Genomic DNA, 16,190 nt, shown 5'->3' with positions numbered 1-16,190 from the left:
CATTATTGATTACATCCTCATGGTTTCGTCATTGACGTTGCTGATGTGGTGCATCGGCCCACATCGGTGAACCAACGTCGGAGTTGAACTTGTTGATGGACAATGACGGAATGCATCCCCTGAATGAAGTGGGCATTTTCCTGTTTGTTTATCTAGCCTCTCATTCTTACCTTAGACATACAAATGAAAAAAGAGGTACTCCCTCCGTTCGAAAAAGTTTGTCTCAAGCTTGTCTCTCAAATGGATGTATCTAGCACTAATTTGATGCTAGATACATTCATTTGAGGGACAAGCTTTTTCGTACAGAGGGAGTATGGGAGAAAGAGGGTGGAGACTAAATAAAGATAAACCAAGATACCGAATTAATACAGAGTGATAATGAAAATAGAAAACGAAATGTGAATAAAGAGAAACCAAAGACTCGTAAAACAGAGAGTAAGAACGAACAACGAGGACCTAGCACTACTATGTTAATAGGCAAGTCTCAAGAGTAGTGTTGATACTTAGATGAGTGATGCAACGTTGGAGTACTAATTAGTGGCTGGGACTGCTCCAACCATCGAGCGGGGTATATTGTATATAATACGTAGTTGAGTGATCGCCTTTAGATGTTTCAGATGCTGAAGAGTATTTTCCAATGAACATATATATTATGCTATGCATCCTGACATATGCACTTCCTTGGAATTGTTGATATGTATGCATCATTGCTAGCAGCCGTCGTTGGCCTACTTGGAGAACAAATAAGCATTTTAACATAAGGGCATCACAAAAAAATCAGAATACAAAAACTATGTTAGGTCTGTAGTTTTTTTCATGCATCATCTGAGTTTAGTGTACTTTTTGTGCAGCAGCAACCAGAAGCCAAATGAACCCAATACTGTACAATCTAAAATAAAAACATGTCCACAAGCCTAATAACATTGAAAGTCTGAGTCCTACTACAACAGTTCAAACAATCAATAGTCAGAAGAGGCTAATTAAGGTACTGGTATAAGGTACTTAACTGGGTATACACAATATCTAGGATCAACGAATTTAGATAAGATGCCAAGGGTTCTTCACTCTATAAATGGAACTCACCTGAACACTAAAGCCATGGTTGTCATTGCATAGCTCTAGACTAAATAATAAGGGCAATACCAAAAGATTTATGCATTAGTGCATGAACTAAGATAAAATAAAATGAGCCTATAATGATGGTGTTACTTTCTTGCGCAAGCACCAAAACTTTGCCAAAAAGTAAAATATACTGGGAGCATTGTACCTTTATTTTCCCTATAATCCTTGCCCCTGCTTCTAGATTATATGATGGCGGTACAAGCTAGCCAACATCTTCAGATTAGTCCATCCAAAAAGCACCCCAAAGGTAACAGTTGGATTGATTGTGTCATTCCTGAAACGTCATTATCAGAAATTCAGTTGGTGCTTAATAGTAAATAAAAGTGCAGGACATGCTCATCACGCTTACCTAGGACTCATAGGCCTTATCTAATCCCTCGCCAAAGCAAATCATCTATTCTATGTGAAATAGGTAAGAGGTAGGCAAAAATGCTATATACCAAAGAGTATACGTCAATCTAAACTGACGTACTGCTCACAAGAAACAGAGTATGATAACACGTCGTTGCTCACTCTAAAAATAAAATAAGTTGTTGGAAAGGAGGGGGGCTATTTTATTTATACAGTTTAGTTTTGTGATTTAGTGCAAATAAGAACATGTCCAAACCTGATAGGCACGGCACCAAAGAGTATACGTCAATCTAAACTGACGTACTGCTCACAAGAAACGGAGTATGATAACATGTCCTTGCTCACTCTAAAAATAAAATAAGTTGTTGGAAAGGTGGGGAGCTATTTTATTTATACAGTTTATTAGTTTTGTGATTTAGTAGCAGTACAAATAAGAACATGTCCAAACCTGATAGGCACGGCAATCTCAAATCCATGGGGTCAGTTTGGTTAGATCAGGATGAGCAGAAATGAAATGCACCATATACATTTTCCATGCATCAACATACATTTTCAGTTTAATCAACACATGTGTTATTCTCTGAATATGAAAATCACACGGCCAATTTCTAATAGTACCCTACTTTTTTCTGTATGGCTCCTGTGATTTTTGAGAGTGCAAACCGATGAGATTAGCTTAACTAAATTGTCTCAGAATCGCATAGAGACTACAGCAGCAGCAAGAAAGTATTATGGTTTTCCCTAAAAAAATAAAGCATCATGGTTAAACTTATGCAGCTATCAACGCCTGTTTTAATGAAACAGAATAAACTTAAATTAACTACAGTCTCTCACAATTCCATTAATTAGAGACTACAACAGCGGCAAGAAAGCATTGTGGTTTAGGTTTTGCAACTACCAAAATGTGAGCTCATGCGAACAAAAGATAGTAAATTATTCAGCCTAGCATCATGGTTCAGCATAAAAAATTACCAAATGGCATCTTCAGCCATGTCTTATAGTTCCAGGAAAAAGAATTACGAGAAAGTTCACCCATTAATGTGACTCAGATTTAACTTACCACAAGGTTAGAGCAGTTAATCGTCATCCGCGTTGGCTTCGTTTGCTCGATCATTTTGCTCTGCAGCATTGGCTCTGTATCTAGTTTCCTCTGTTTTGCTCCAGGCTGCCTTTGCTTCTGAAGATTGCAGAAAGGGCTAAGTGCAATTGAATAAAGCTGAATATATTTCTGTAACGATTTTTCCTAAATACAAAAGCTACCCACTACATACAAAGGAATCCCAAATTCATGCAATCCCTCGTACATAAGGATATAGAGATAGAGTCAATAAAAATCAATTGATTTAACAACTTCTATTTATTTATACTCCCATTTTATAAATTCCATTGTTGTTAACAACATCTATTTATGTATGCTCCCAGATTCTCACCAACAATCTAAAGCATTGAGCCACTGCACCATTCACTTGCATTGCCACATAGATTATTTATTCATGCAACATCTAAACTCAAAGAACATCGGACTGTGAAAGAATTGAGGAGACAAGTAGACAACAACACAGACCATCCAATGCAGTCCTCAGGGGCTCTACCAACTCTGCGAACTCAATCTCATCAAGCGCTTTGAAGACGTCTTCGGCGTTGCTTGTCTGCATCTTTCCTTCCTTGCACACATCATCTGACCTGCAAATAATTAAGATAACACTCATGTTACTATCATCATCCAAAAAGCAGCACACCACAAGTATAAGCATAATATTATTTATACTCTCAGGCGGCTCTCCCCGCTACCAAACAGCAGAGCAATTAGCTAAAAATCTCAACTATGGAAATCCTAAACCAGCAGTGATAACTATAAACCCCCAAACATTTCATATAAGCATCATATTTCAATACCTCTGTAATCTCTGCGCCGTGAAGAATGAAAACTGCAGAAGCCTGAAGCTTTTCTTCAGAAAACTGAAAGTGTTAACACGCATTCACTGAAAGTTTAGCTTCTCCTCATTCTTCTGAAAAATCAAAATTATTAGTGGCGAAGCTACTCTTCTCCATTAACCACTCCGTGTTTGCTGCTGCTACAGATATGAACAAGTTCTTCCTTAGGGGAAAACAGTATATATAATATTGTGCTGACCGTTTGTGATGATTCCGGTATATATAGTAGTTAATGGATTTTGCCCTCAAGTTTGTTTGTCTCTTTTGCCGCTCTTCTCTAGTTGGGCGCGGCATGCGCTCGAGTGTTACCCTGTCCATGTTTTTGTGGCACCGCTTGTGGTTGGTGCTTCAGCCTCAATCTTTTTCTTTTGTGTCTAAAACACGAATAACTTTTATCGGCTAAAATGCCACATTGTGCAAGCCGTACCACTCTTGCTTATAATTAATTTCAGAGGCATTTGGCAATGGCGTTTTGATGCCAGTGATGTCAGGTGTTCCAGCCACAGCCGACAGAGTACTACAAAGAAAAAACTCAAATCCATAACAAGAACTCATTATTTTAAAACAAACTCACAGGAGAAACTGGATGTGGCTAGAGGAGGTGCCTCACCTTGAACTGGTGCTCAGATCGCCGCCGCCTTGTCCGTGGAGGAGGCCCAGGCCTCTCATGATGGATGATGCCATCGCTGAAACCAGGCGTTGTCCGCCGCCGCCTTGTCCGTGGAGGAGGCCCAGGCCTCTCATGATGGATGATGCCATCGCCGAATCCATGCGTTGTCCGCCGCCTTGTCCGTGGAGGAGGCCCAGGCCTCTCATGATGGATGATGCCATCGCCGAATCCAGGCGTTGTCCGCCGCCGCCTTGTCCGTGGAGGAGGCCCAGGCCTCTCATGATGGATGATGCCATCGCCGAATCCAGGCGTTGTCCGCCGCCGCCTTGTCCGTGGAGGAGGCCCAGGCCTCTCATGATGGATGATGCCATCGCCGAATCTAGGCGTTGTCCTTGTCCTCGCTTGTCTGTGATGCGGCCAACTGCGGCCCTCCACTCCTTGGCAACGCGAGCGGCGACGGGAGCTTTGATCTGGCTGCTTTTTTCCCACGTTGTCATCCTCCTCACCTCTTCCCGCTCCTCCACACCCACGCTGAAGACCTCAACGCTGCACTCTCCCATGAAGGCAACCAACGGCCCGTCCATAACCACCGTGTGTGCCAGCGCCGGATCGAGAGGAGGATAAAAGCGAAGGGGAAGCAAGGGGCGTGGTGGTGGCGGAGACTGGAGAGCAGGGAAAGGCGGCGGCGACGACGCGAAAGGGGAGGGGAGGGAATGTGGGGCTCGAGGACGGGCTGGGATTGGGGATTAGGTTTTCACCGCGCAGCCCGGACATCTCATAATTCAGCTACGTAAAACCAGAGCAAATTCACATCATTCTCTGGACCTACACTTAACGAGGCCCATCAGTCATCCACCTTTGAAACGAGCACAAAGGTGCAAAAGAATTGACGGTCCAGCGATCGCCAGCAGCAAAAATCGTACGATAGTAACACGATCGAACGGCTCGCGTGGTGAAAATCGCTCAGGGGCGCTAGAATGGCGGGTAACGTAGCTGGGTTTATATGTTCAATGACTTGTTTCATCTCTACTATGATAGTCATGTTTTTCTACTATTTCTATTAATAAAATCTTATGATAAATTGCTCATATTTCCAACAACTCTCAAGCGCACAGTGAGTACATGCACACGCAAGCGCACCACACGTGTCGGGTGCCACACTGACTTCGCAGGCCCATGCAAGATTGCTCCCATCGAGACTTGCGTACGTGGTGGGCCCTGCACGACGGCTCTCCTTTTTTCTCCCCTTAATTATCTTTCGCCTTATCTCTAGCCTTCCTTCTACCTCCCCTCTGCATTGAGTACTACTCCTGCTACAAAAATGCTGCATCTGAATGAGCAGAGCTGCAATCGATGAATCCAAAAGTTGGAACTGATGAATGAAAATAGAGGGGCATCGGAGATGTTGAAACCACTGATACGAGTGTTGCAACCATTGACAAAAAAAACCTTCAAGCCTAGATCGAAAAAGCTTCAACCATCAACAGGGAAGCTTCAACCAGCCAATATCAAACTGAAAAGCTGCAACCACTATGAAAAAGGCTTCAACCCTAGGTGAAAAAAAGCTACAGCTGAAAGATATACAAAGTTTTAGCCGGGCACTGCAAGACAAAAAAAGTTGATGCCATTTACAAATCAAGCTTCGATCGTAGATGAAAAAAGCTTCAATCGGCACGGTGAAATGCTTCAACCTGTTCAACCGCTGTGAGAAAAAGCTTGAATTGGCAGGCCAATGGTGCAAGCGGCGACGTTGAGAGTTGCGGCCCGCGACACGATGGTGTAGCGACGGATGTGCTACGATGGTGGCTGCTAGGTGCTGCAACGATAGAGGCATCGGCGTGCTACAAGACGACGACATTTTGCTACAAGGGCAGCCGCTTTCTTGATGGACCGCCGCTTTCTTGATGGACCGGCAAGGATGAATGCTACGAGGATGGCGGCGAGTTGCATCTGGGAGGAGCGCCCGGTGCTGGAACCGGCACAGTGGCAAGCTGGAACCGAAGGCAGCAGATGCTACCATCGACACACGATGAGCTGAAACCGGAGCAGTCGATGTTGCAACCGTCATGACGACGAGCTGGAACCAAGGCGTCGGTGCTGCAACCAAAGGCGGCGGGGGCAAGCTACTGATGCGGCGGCTCAGCGAGTGACGAGCGGTGGCAGTTTTCAGCGAGGAAGGGTGTCGCCGGCCATGAGCGCGCTGGGCAATGATTTATTTGCAAGCGGAAAGGAAATGTTGGGAATGCGTGTTTGACTTTTTTTTCAGGTGGACCACCTATCCAATGGCTATCATCTTACATTGTTAATCGAGTGGCTACAGTATGACCGGCCAAAATTTCAACTGGCATGCCAGCGTCTATTATTGGCCTTTTTCAATACAGATAGATGATTGCCGGTTGAAAATCAGTCGACTGAAATTTAGCAAAGAAGAAAATCGTCTCAACGCTTCTCGGCAAACCCCTAAACCCTCGCTTTCTCCCCCCGCAACTGACCAGGGTCCAGGGTTCCGACCGACCATGGCCGGCGACGATGACCTGGCGGCCCTCCACGAGCAGGCAGCCCTGGCCTCCTCCGCCGCCGTCTCGGCCTCCGACCTCGACTTCGCCTTCCAACTCCAGGTCGCCGAGGCGATCCAAGCATCTCTTCGCGCCAACAGTAACCCCTCCTCTTCCAGCTCTGCCGCCGCAGCGTCCGCCGCATCCTCCCCATTTCAGTCCGCCCCTGTGCTCGAGTCATCGGACGTTGCATACGCCCTAGAGGTCCACGCCGCTGACCTCGCTCGCGCCGAGGAGGACCGCCTCGACGCCCAGCGCCTCCGCGAGGCCCACGCCCAAGCGGCCGCCACCGTCCGCATCGCCGCCCACGACGCCCTCTTCGCGCGCGAGCTCGCCTCCGTCCCAGAGGACCAATGGGCTCGTGATGGCGACAACATCGAGCGCCCCCTCGACCCGACCAAACCCCTCTTCCGCGTCTTCTTCAAGGGCTTGTCGAGCAAGGGGGTGGTGGGGCCGCGGGACCGGGACCCGGGCGTCGCGGTGCTCGCCGTGGCCGTCTGCGACCACCAGGGAAATGTGGTGCTCAGGATACAGAAGCCGGTGGAAGCATCTGTGGGTGGGCACATGACGCTCGAGGTAATGGCGCTCACCGAAGGCCTCGAGGCGGCTCTTGGATTGGGGATCCAAAGCATCAAGATTGTCACCGATTACAGGGTGCTGTACAACCATGTATGTCATGATACAACTTCTAAATCTTTGCGTATTTAGTCGTGTATTTTTCAAATGCTTAGTAAATTAGTAGATGCTGAATTGGAGGGCTGGGAGATGCATGAGCAGGTCAATAGAGAATCTTCTTAAATTGATCTGGTTATATGTATTTGGCGTTGTTGTTCATGCTTAGGATGCTTGACATCGTTAGTTTCTGTTTAATTGCGGTATCTTTATTGGGATTATCATGTGAGAGGAGGGGAATAGAATACATGATTGTGGATGGTGAGATTTTGGAGTTTAGATACAATGTTGAACAAACGCTTGACTGCTAGATGTATTATGTACTGATGATTTTATTGCCACATAATCCCATCTCTAGCTAAATGTACCATTTCAATGTTCCTCGTTATTTATTGTACTAATTCGCTATGTGCTGTACTGGCTTACTGTATTGTGAGGAAAAACAGGAGTATGATCAAATAATCCATCAGTTTTTTCCGTAATGCTTCAGATTGCTAGTGGAGATTTTCTGCATCGATTGTCCTCATTCAATATTTGATAGTGGCTACTGTAGGGTTCATGCTCAATGCAGAAGTATTATTTTAACTCTTCGAGCAAAGTTTAGACTTCTGGTTGATCTCATTGTATTTTACTAACCAAGTAAGATTCCGGTGTAGAGTGTAGTATCCCAATAGTGTCCAGTCAAGTTAAAATGGAACATCTGTAGCAAAGGGAACTTTATTTCAGTATAGTGGTATGTCTCCTTCAGTGTCAGCCTTTTCTCTAGTTCAATGTAGACATATGTGCATTTTCACAATTTGCATACATGTCGAGTTACTTGTTGTATGGCAGTGAGTGTAGATTCGATGGTAAGTGATTGAATTCTTTAGCATTGGTCTTATCTTATGATGGTACATACTATACACGGCTGGGAACTAGACCTATGTTTATTTTCTTATCATTGGGATTGCAGTTGCTTGGAATTTGGCGGCCAACACAGAAGAAGCTTGCAGATATGATAGATCAGGTCCTGTCAGTGCGAAAGAAATTTAAGCAATGTGAAGTATTATTTGTCGAACGAAGGCAACTTGAATATGTGATGAAACTAGCCAAAGAATCTGTAGAGTCTCAGCTTGCCAAAGCTATCACTGTGCATGCTGGCATGGAGATGAGAGAGAATTGCGCAATCTGCCTTGAAGACACTGATGTTTCTAAAATTCATGCAGTCGAAGGTTGTGCACATCGCTTTTGCTTCTCCTGCATGAAGGAGCATGTGAAAGTTAAGCTACTCCATGGAATGCTCCCAGCTTGCCCCCAAGATGGTTGCACTAAACAGCTGACTGTCGAGGGTTCAAAGGTATTCCTATCACCGCGACTCTTAGGGATCATGGTGCAACGTATCAGGGAAGCACAAATCCCTCCCACTCAAAAGATTTACTGTCCATACCCCAAGTGCTCAGCCTTAATGTCGTTGAGTGAAGTGATACACCCGATGCAAGCATCTTGCTCAAAGTACACTGTTGCTGATGCGGCCACATTGAGAAAGTGTGTCAAATGCAGAGGCTCATTCTGCATCAGCTGTAAGGTTCCGTGGCATGACAGGATGACTTGCCATGACTATAAGATGATGCACCCCCATGCTAATTCAGAAGATGCGAAGTTAGAGAACCTTGCAGAGCACCGGCTATGGCAGAAGTGTGTCAAATGCCAGCACATGATTGAACTCGCGGAGGGTTGCTACCATATGACTTGTGTGTAAGTATTTACGCCGTTCTCATATTATTTTGTTACTAATAATATGTCAATCTGTACGTTCTTCCATGCATCTTGTTCTTGATTGCTTGCAGGTGCGGCTATGAATTCTGCTACACCTGTGGGAAAGAATGGAGGGACAAGAAACCGACCTGTTCCTGCCCGCTGTGGGATGAACACAATCTAATTCGTAATGATATTAGGGGCAATGTTGTCCGTGAAAACATTCAGGAAGATGAAGATGAATACGATGATGATGAGGACGATTACTATGTTCAAGAAGATGCTCACTATAACCAGGGGTTTCGGTGATGGATGGGCCATCACCATGACCTGTTCTACCATTAACATCACTTGTCCACGGTCCAGAATTCCAGTATCAAGTTATTTTGCAGCTATGCATATATAATTGGAGTACCTTGTCAGCTATATAGATGAGCAGGGTCTCCTTTGCTGTTAGTATGAACCGACTGATATTGCTTGCTATCGTATGAATGTATCCACTTAGCAGAACTTGATGAATATTATGTTCGGTTTAAGGCCTAATTTATGTCCGAGCCTGTGAATATTGTCCCAGTTAAGCTTGATGAATATATTTCTTTGTCAGAAACTGTATAAAAGAGACCCTGGCAGTAGTCACCTCTACAACAGATAGCATTGTTTGATCATATTTTTCCATATGGCACCAGATCGCCGCCTACTGCTAACAATAGTACTGTAGACATTCTTTTTCATGGTAATATGTGTCTCATTTATATCATAAAGATCTTGGTACAAACCATGTAAACACCGACCTGGCAAACCTAAAAAACACAAGAGAACACTAGTCTTTGCACAAAGAAACACCAGCCAAGAAAGAAAATTACAATCAAGACCGAAGAATCCTCTGAGCTTGACACCAACGCCAGTTACCTGCCTCTGGCACCACCACAACAGCCACGAAAGGAAAAAAGAATGACGGATCACCTCCTCACCCGAGCTCAAAGCGGCCCCATTGCTAATACGCAGTTTTGCGGACCTCTAAGGTGAGATAAGCCTTGATGGGCGGGTGGTAGCTCAGAAGGACACCTCTCGATATTTAGGGTCAATGTTGTAGACTGATGGTGATATCGATAAAGATGTGAGCCTAAAAGGCAGCTTCTATAGGACGGCGATTCGACTCATAATGTTGTATGGCGCTGAGTATTGGCCGACTAAAAGACGACATGTTCAACAGTTAGGTGTAGCAGAGATGCACATGTTGAGATGGATGTGTGGCCATACAAGTAAGGATAGGGTCCGAAATGATGATATACGGGATAGAGTTTGGGTAGCATTGATTGAAGAGAAGGTTATCCAACATCGCCTGAGATGATTTTGGCATATTGTAACACCCCGGATGTAACTTTCCCAATTTGTACTCCAACTCTTGCCGTTTCCGGCGTTAAGTTATATTTATTTCCTTGGGTTCGGGTTTTGTCTCCGTGTGTTGTTTTCGTTTTTCATGCATCTCATATCATGTCATCATGTGCATTACATTTGCATACTTGTTCGTCTCATGCATTCGAGCATTTTCCCCGTTGTCCGTTTTGCATTCCGGCGCTTCATTCTCCTCCGGTGGTCATTTCTAGCTTTCTTTCGTGTTTGGGGATTAAACATTTCCGGATTGGACCGAGACTTGCCAAGCGGCCTTAGTTTACTACCGGTAGACCGCCTGTCAAGTTTCGTATCATTTGGACTTCGTTTGATACTCCAACGGTTAACCGAGGGACCGAAAAGGCCTCGTGTGTGTTGCAGCCCAACACCCCTCCAATTTGGCCCAAAACCCACCAAACCCTGCTCCATGTCCTAAAGCGTTCGATCACGATCGCGTGGCCGAAAACCGCACCTCATTTGGACTCTCCTAGCTCCTCCTATGTCTATAAATAGACCCCCCCGCCCCCCCGAAATTCGGATCTCTCTCCCTCTCCGAAACCCTAATCTCCAGATCCGCCGCTCCTCCCGCCGACGGGCACGTCCGATTCGGGCCGGACGTGTCCGCCCCGCCGCCTCCAGCCTCCCACGCATCGACACGTGGCGCCGCCACCAGCCGGGTGCCGCCGGGCCTGAAGGCCCGTTCCCGGCCCCTGAGGCCCGAAGATCGCCGCCGCCCGCGCCGCCTTCGCCCCCTCCGCGACCGGCCGCCGCCCGCAGCCGAGTCCGGCGCCGGCCGCCCCGTTCCTCGTCGCCGGCGAGAGGAGAGCCGACGCCGGCCACCTCGAAGATCGCCGCCGCCCCGCCGCACCACGGCGCCACCCCAACTCCTCGTCGCCGGCGCCTCCCGCGGCCCCGAGGTCCCCTCCGGCGAGCCCCGCTCCGGATCCGGCCACCTCCCTCCTCTCCGGCAGCGATTCCGGCGAGATCTGCCGCCTCGGTTCGCGTGCACCCGGCTGCTACAGTAAACCCTAGATCTCGCACGGTTGACTTTTTCTCCCTCTCCCCTGATTTTTATGCCTACTTTGACCGTCCGTATCCTGCATCCGTAGCTCCGATTTGGGCATATAATATATCAAAATGTTCGTCTCGACGAGTACATCATTTCATTTCATTGCACCATTTTCATTTGAGCTCATCTTGATGCCCAAAATGCTGTTAGAAGAGGGCTTCGTGAGTTAATTGTCAGATCTGCTAGTTCGTCTTAGACTTTTGTCATTTTTGCCATGATTATTGTGTGCATGCTATGCCTGTGAGTCCTTCATATGTTTTGTTAAGGATTTTGTCTTCTTTCTAGAGGTGAAACCCATGCATTTTTAGGATGTGTGTGGTGACTTGTGCAAGCTTGCAAAGTGAGGCACCCGGGAAATCTGTTTTCAGGGACTTAGTAGTTTTCACTAAGTCTGGGATTATTTTAGTTCATGATGTCATATGTTCAGCTTGTTTTCTAGTGATCCGTGCCTCTTTTGAGAATGATCAGTAAAGGAGTTTTGTTAATCATATTGTGCTCTATCCATCCATGTCTTTTTTTGCAATTATGAAGCACCCTAGCTTGAGTCAATCGAGCTCTACTTTTGCTTCGTGGTGAATCTGGGCAGATCGTCAACTCGTTTGCGATTTTGCCGGCGTTGTTGTAGTTGATCCGTGTATGCTATGCCATTGTTCTTGCCATGTCTAGCTAGCATTTTGTGCCTTATTAATGGATGTATGCTTGTCTTTCCATGACTTGCACCGTAGTGAGTGCATCGAGCTCGTTTACATGCCTTCGTGAGTTATATTTCAGCATGTCTCAGTTTTCACCAAGTCTGAAAACTGATTGTGTTTTAGCCATGTTCGTGTGCCCGTTGGTATATTTTGTGATCCCTTTTGGCCCCAGGTCACTTTGGGACTTTTGTTAAGCTTGTTGAGTAGCTCCATTCCATGTTCTTAATTACCCTAATCAGGTCATGTATCATGTTGTTTTGCTGCTCCGAAGAGGGCTTCGTGATCTGAAATTTCAGACAAGTGTTAATTTCACTAAGTCTGGAATCTGTTTTGCATTTGCGTTTTTGCCATGCTTGTTTGAACCTCATAATGGATGAATTGGCCGTAGCTCAGTGCTAGTCTTTTGTTAAGCATCTTGTGTGCATCCCTGCCATGTATTTTGTTTTCATGTTTGGTGGCTGTAGCATATTCATCTCATTGCATTTAGATGCCTACTTGCTGTAAATTGCAGACCGGTGTCATATCTTAAAACACTTGCCATTTCCAAACCGTAACTCCGATTCCGGCGTTCTTTATATCGTTTTCAAGCGATTTCATCTCATATTTCCAGTGGCACCCTTGGAATTCCAATTTGAGGCCAGGTTCATGCATTTCCTGTCATATCTTGCATTTTGCATCCCGCATCGCATCCCGCATAGCATATCTTCATTTCATCATATTGCTTAGTCTTGCATGTGGTTGATTGTATCCTTGTTGTTTGTTTGTCTTGTTTGGGTAGAGCCGGGAGACGAGTTCGCTACCGAGGAGCCCGTTGAGTTCGCTTGTGAGGATCCAGTCAACTCTGACAACTGTGCAGGCAAGATGATCATACCCTCGAAATCACTACTATCTTTGCTATGCTAGTTTGCTCGCTCTTGCTATGCCAATGCTATGATGTATACCTTTTGCTTGTCAGCCTCCCAATTGCCATGTCAAACCTCTAACCCACCTTGTCCTAGCAAACCATTGTTTGGCTATGCTACCGCTTTGCTCAGCCCCTCTTATAGCGTTGCTAGTTGCAGGTGAAGATTGGAGTCGTTCCTTGTTGGGACATTTATTTACTTGTTGGGATATCACTATATTGCTATGTTATCTTAATGCAACTATATACTTGGTAAAGGGTGGAAGGCTCGGCCTCTCGCCTAGTGTTTTGTTCCACTCTTGCCGTCATAGTTTCCGTCATATCGGTGTTATGTTCCCGGATTGTTGCGTTCCTTACGCGGTTGGGTTATAATGGGAACCCCTTGATATTTCGCCTTGATTAAAGCTTGTCCAGCAATGCCCAACCTTGGTTTTACCATTTGCCACCTAGCCTTTTCTTTCCCTTGGGTTCTGCAGACTCAAGGGTCATCTTATTTTACCCCCCCCCCCCCCGGGCCAGTGCTCCTCTGAGTGTTGGTCCAACCGAGCGATGTCCGGGGCTACCAGGGGCAACTCTGGGCTGGCCTACCCGTCGTCTTGCTCATCTGAGTGTGCCCTGAGAAAGAGATATGTGCAGCTCCTATCGGGATTTGTCGGCACATTCGGGCAGTGTTGCTGGTCTTGTTTTAACCTGTCGAAGTGTCTTGAGTTACCGAGATACCGAGTCTGATCGAAACGTCTTGGGAGGAGGTCTATTCCTTCGTTGACCGTGAGAGCTTGTCATGGGCTAAGTTGGGACTCCCCTGCAGGGATTGAACTTTCGAAAGCCGTGCCCGCGGTTATGGGCAGATGGGAATTTGTTAATGTCCGGTTGTAGATAACTTGAACCTTAATTAATTAAAATGAATCAACTGAGTGTGTTACCGAGATGGCCTCTTCTCGGCGGAGTCCGGGAAGTGGACACGGTGTTGGAGTTATGCTTGCGCAGGTTGTTCCTCTAGATTCTCGCTCGTGCTTTGCCTCCTCTTCTCGCTCTCTTTTGCGTATAAGTTAGCCACCATATATGCTAGTCGCTTGCTGCAGCTCCACATATTTTTGCCTCACCCCTTCCTATAAGCTTAAATAATCTTGATCGCGAGGGTGCGAGATTGCTGAGTCCCTGTGGCTCACAGATACTATAACTCCAGATGCAGGTCCAGGTGATTCCACTCCAGGCGACGAGTACGAGCTCAAGTGGGAGTTCGACGAGGACTCTCAGCGTTATTATGTTTCCTTTCCCGATGATCAGTAGTGGTGCCTAGTTGGGGTTCGATTCAGGGCCTTGTCGCATGTTGGGTTCTTTTCTATTTTGGCGCCGTAGTCGGGCCATGAGTGTTTGGATGATGTATGTTATTTATGTACTTTGATGTGACGTGGCGAGTGTAAGCCAACTATGTATCTCCCCCTTTTATTATATATTACATGGGATGTTGTAATGATTGCCTGACTTGCGACATTGCTTTCAATGCGGTTATGTCTCTAAGTCGTGCCTCAACACGTGGGAGCTATAGCCGCATCGAGGGCGTTACACATATTCAATGCAAGCCTCCAGAAGCTCCAGTGCATAGTGGACAGCTAAAGCATTCTGATAATGTCAAGAGAAGTTGGGGTAGATCAAACTTGACATGGGAAGAGTCTATAACGAGAGATCTGAAGGGCTGGAATATCACCAAAGAACTAGCCATGGACAATGATGCGTGGAAGCTAGCTATTCATGTGCCTGAACCATGAGTTGGTTGCAAGATCTGATGGGTTTCAGCTCTAGCCTACCTCAGCTTGTTTGAGACTAAATGCTTTGTTGTTGTATACATGGAAAAGAAAACTGTTGGGGATCGTTGCAGAAATTAAAAAATTTCTACGCATCACCAAGATCAATCTATGGAGTAACTAGCAACGAGAGGGGAGTGCATCTTCATACCCTTGAAAATCGCGAGTCGGAAGCATTGCAAGAACACGGTTGGAGGAGTCATACACGTAGCGGTTCAGATCGCGGCCGAATCCGATCTAAGCACCGAACAACGGTGCCTCCGCGTTCAACACACGTGCAGCCCGGTGACGTCTCCCGCGCCTTGAACCAGCAAGGAGGAGGGAGAGGTTGAGGAAGAAGGATCCAACAGCAGCACGACAGCGTGGTGGTGATGGAGTGGCAGTTCTCCGGCAGGGCTTCGCCAAGCTCACGCGAAGGAGGAGAGGTGTTGGGGAGGGGAGGGGTTGCGCCTTGGATGTGGTGTTGCAGCCCTCCCCTCGCCCCTCTATTTATAGGGAGAAGGGGGAAGGGGTCGGCCCCTCTAGATGAGATCTAGAGGGGGGCGGCGGCCAAGGCGGAGGGGGCTTGCCCCCCAAGCAAGGGGGGCGCCCCCCTTTAGGGTTCCCCCCAAACCCTAGGCGCATGGGCCCTACGGGGGAATGGCGCCCAGCCCACTAGGGGTTGGTTCCCTTCCACCTATAGCCCATAAGGCCCTCCGGGGCAGGTGGACCCCCGGAACCCCTCCGGTGGTCCCGGTACAATACCGGTATACCCCTGAATATTTCCGGTGACCGTATGATGACTTCCCATATATAAATCTTCACCTCCGGACTATTCCGGAACTCCTCGTGACGTCCAGGATCTCATCCGGGACTCTGAACAACATTCGGTAATCACATACAAATCTTCCTAATAACCCTAGCGTCATCGAACCTTAAGTGTGTAGACCCTACGGGATCGGGAACCATGCAGACATGATCGAGACAACTCTCCGGCCAATAACCAACAACGGGATCTGGATACCCATGTTGGCTCCCACATGTTCCACGATGATCTCATCGGATGAACCACGATGTCAGGATTCAAGCAATCCCGTATACAATTCCCTTTGTCAATCGGTACGTTACTTGTCCGAAATTCGATCGTCAGTATCCCAATACCTCATTCAATCTCGTTACCGGCAAGTCACTTTACTCGTTGCGTAACACATCATCCCGTGACCAACCCTTAGTCACATTGAGCTCATTACGATGATGTCTTACCGAGTGGGCCCCGAGATACCTCTCCGTCATATGGAGTGACAAATCCCAGTCTCGATTCGTGCCAACCCAACAGACACTTTCAGAGATACCCGTAGTGCACCTTTATAGTC

At 46.7% G+C, this 16,190-nt stretch overlaps 1 protein-coding gene across 1 annotated transcript; it reads left to right on the top strand.

Moving 5' to 3' along the window:
* The first annotated feature begins 6,418 nt into the window (after nt 1–6,418).
* Nucleotides 6,419–9,582, top strand: LOC125529416 (E3 ubiquitin-protein ligase RSL1). Its single transcript, XM_048693829.2, has 3 exons — nt 6,419–7,242; nt 8,198–8,979; nt 9,072–9,582. Exons 1-3 carry the CDS (start codon nt 6,535–6,537, stop codon nt 9,286–9,288), a joined length of 1,707 nt encoding a protein of 568 aa, XP_048549786.1. The 5' UTR covers nt 6,419–6,534; the 3' UTR covers nt 9,289–9,582.
* Nucleotides 9,583–16,190: the final 6,608 nt, after the last annotated feature.

This window comes from Triticum urartu, chromosome 5A, assembly GCF_056163025.1.
Source record: "Triticum urartu cultivar PI428250 chromosome 5A, HENAU_Tu73, whole genome shotgun sequence".
Taxonomy (NCBI): Eukaryota; Viridiplantae; Streptophyta; class Magnoliopsida; order Poales; family Poaceae; genus Triticum; species Triticum urartu.
Note: the sequence above shows the minus strand (reverse complement) of the source record. Positions and strands in the feature narration are given on the sequence as shown.

Excerpts from the sequence above, each read along its gene's own strand:
- LOC125529416 (XM_048693829.2), top strand. The coding sequence starts at position 6,535 with ATGGCCGGCGACGATGACCTGGCGGCCCTCCACGAGCAGGCAGCCCTG. Across the intron at positions 7,243-8,197 it reads ACAGGGTGCTGTACAACCAT|TTGCTTGGAATTTGGCGGCC; the intron begins GTATGTCATGAT and ends TTGGGATTGCAG. Across the intron at positions 8,980-9,071 it reads TGCTACCATATGACTTGTGT|GTGCGGCTATGAATTCTGCT; the intron begins GTAAGTATTTAC and ends GATTGCTTGCAG.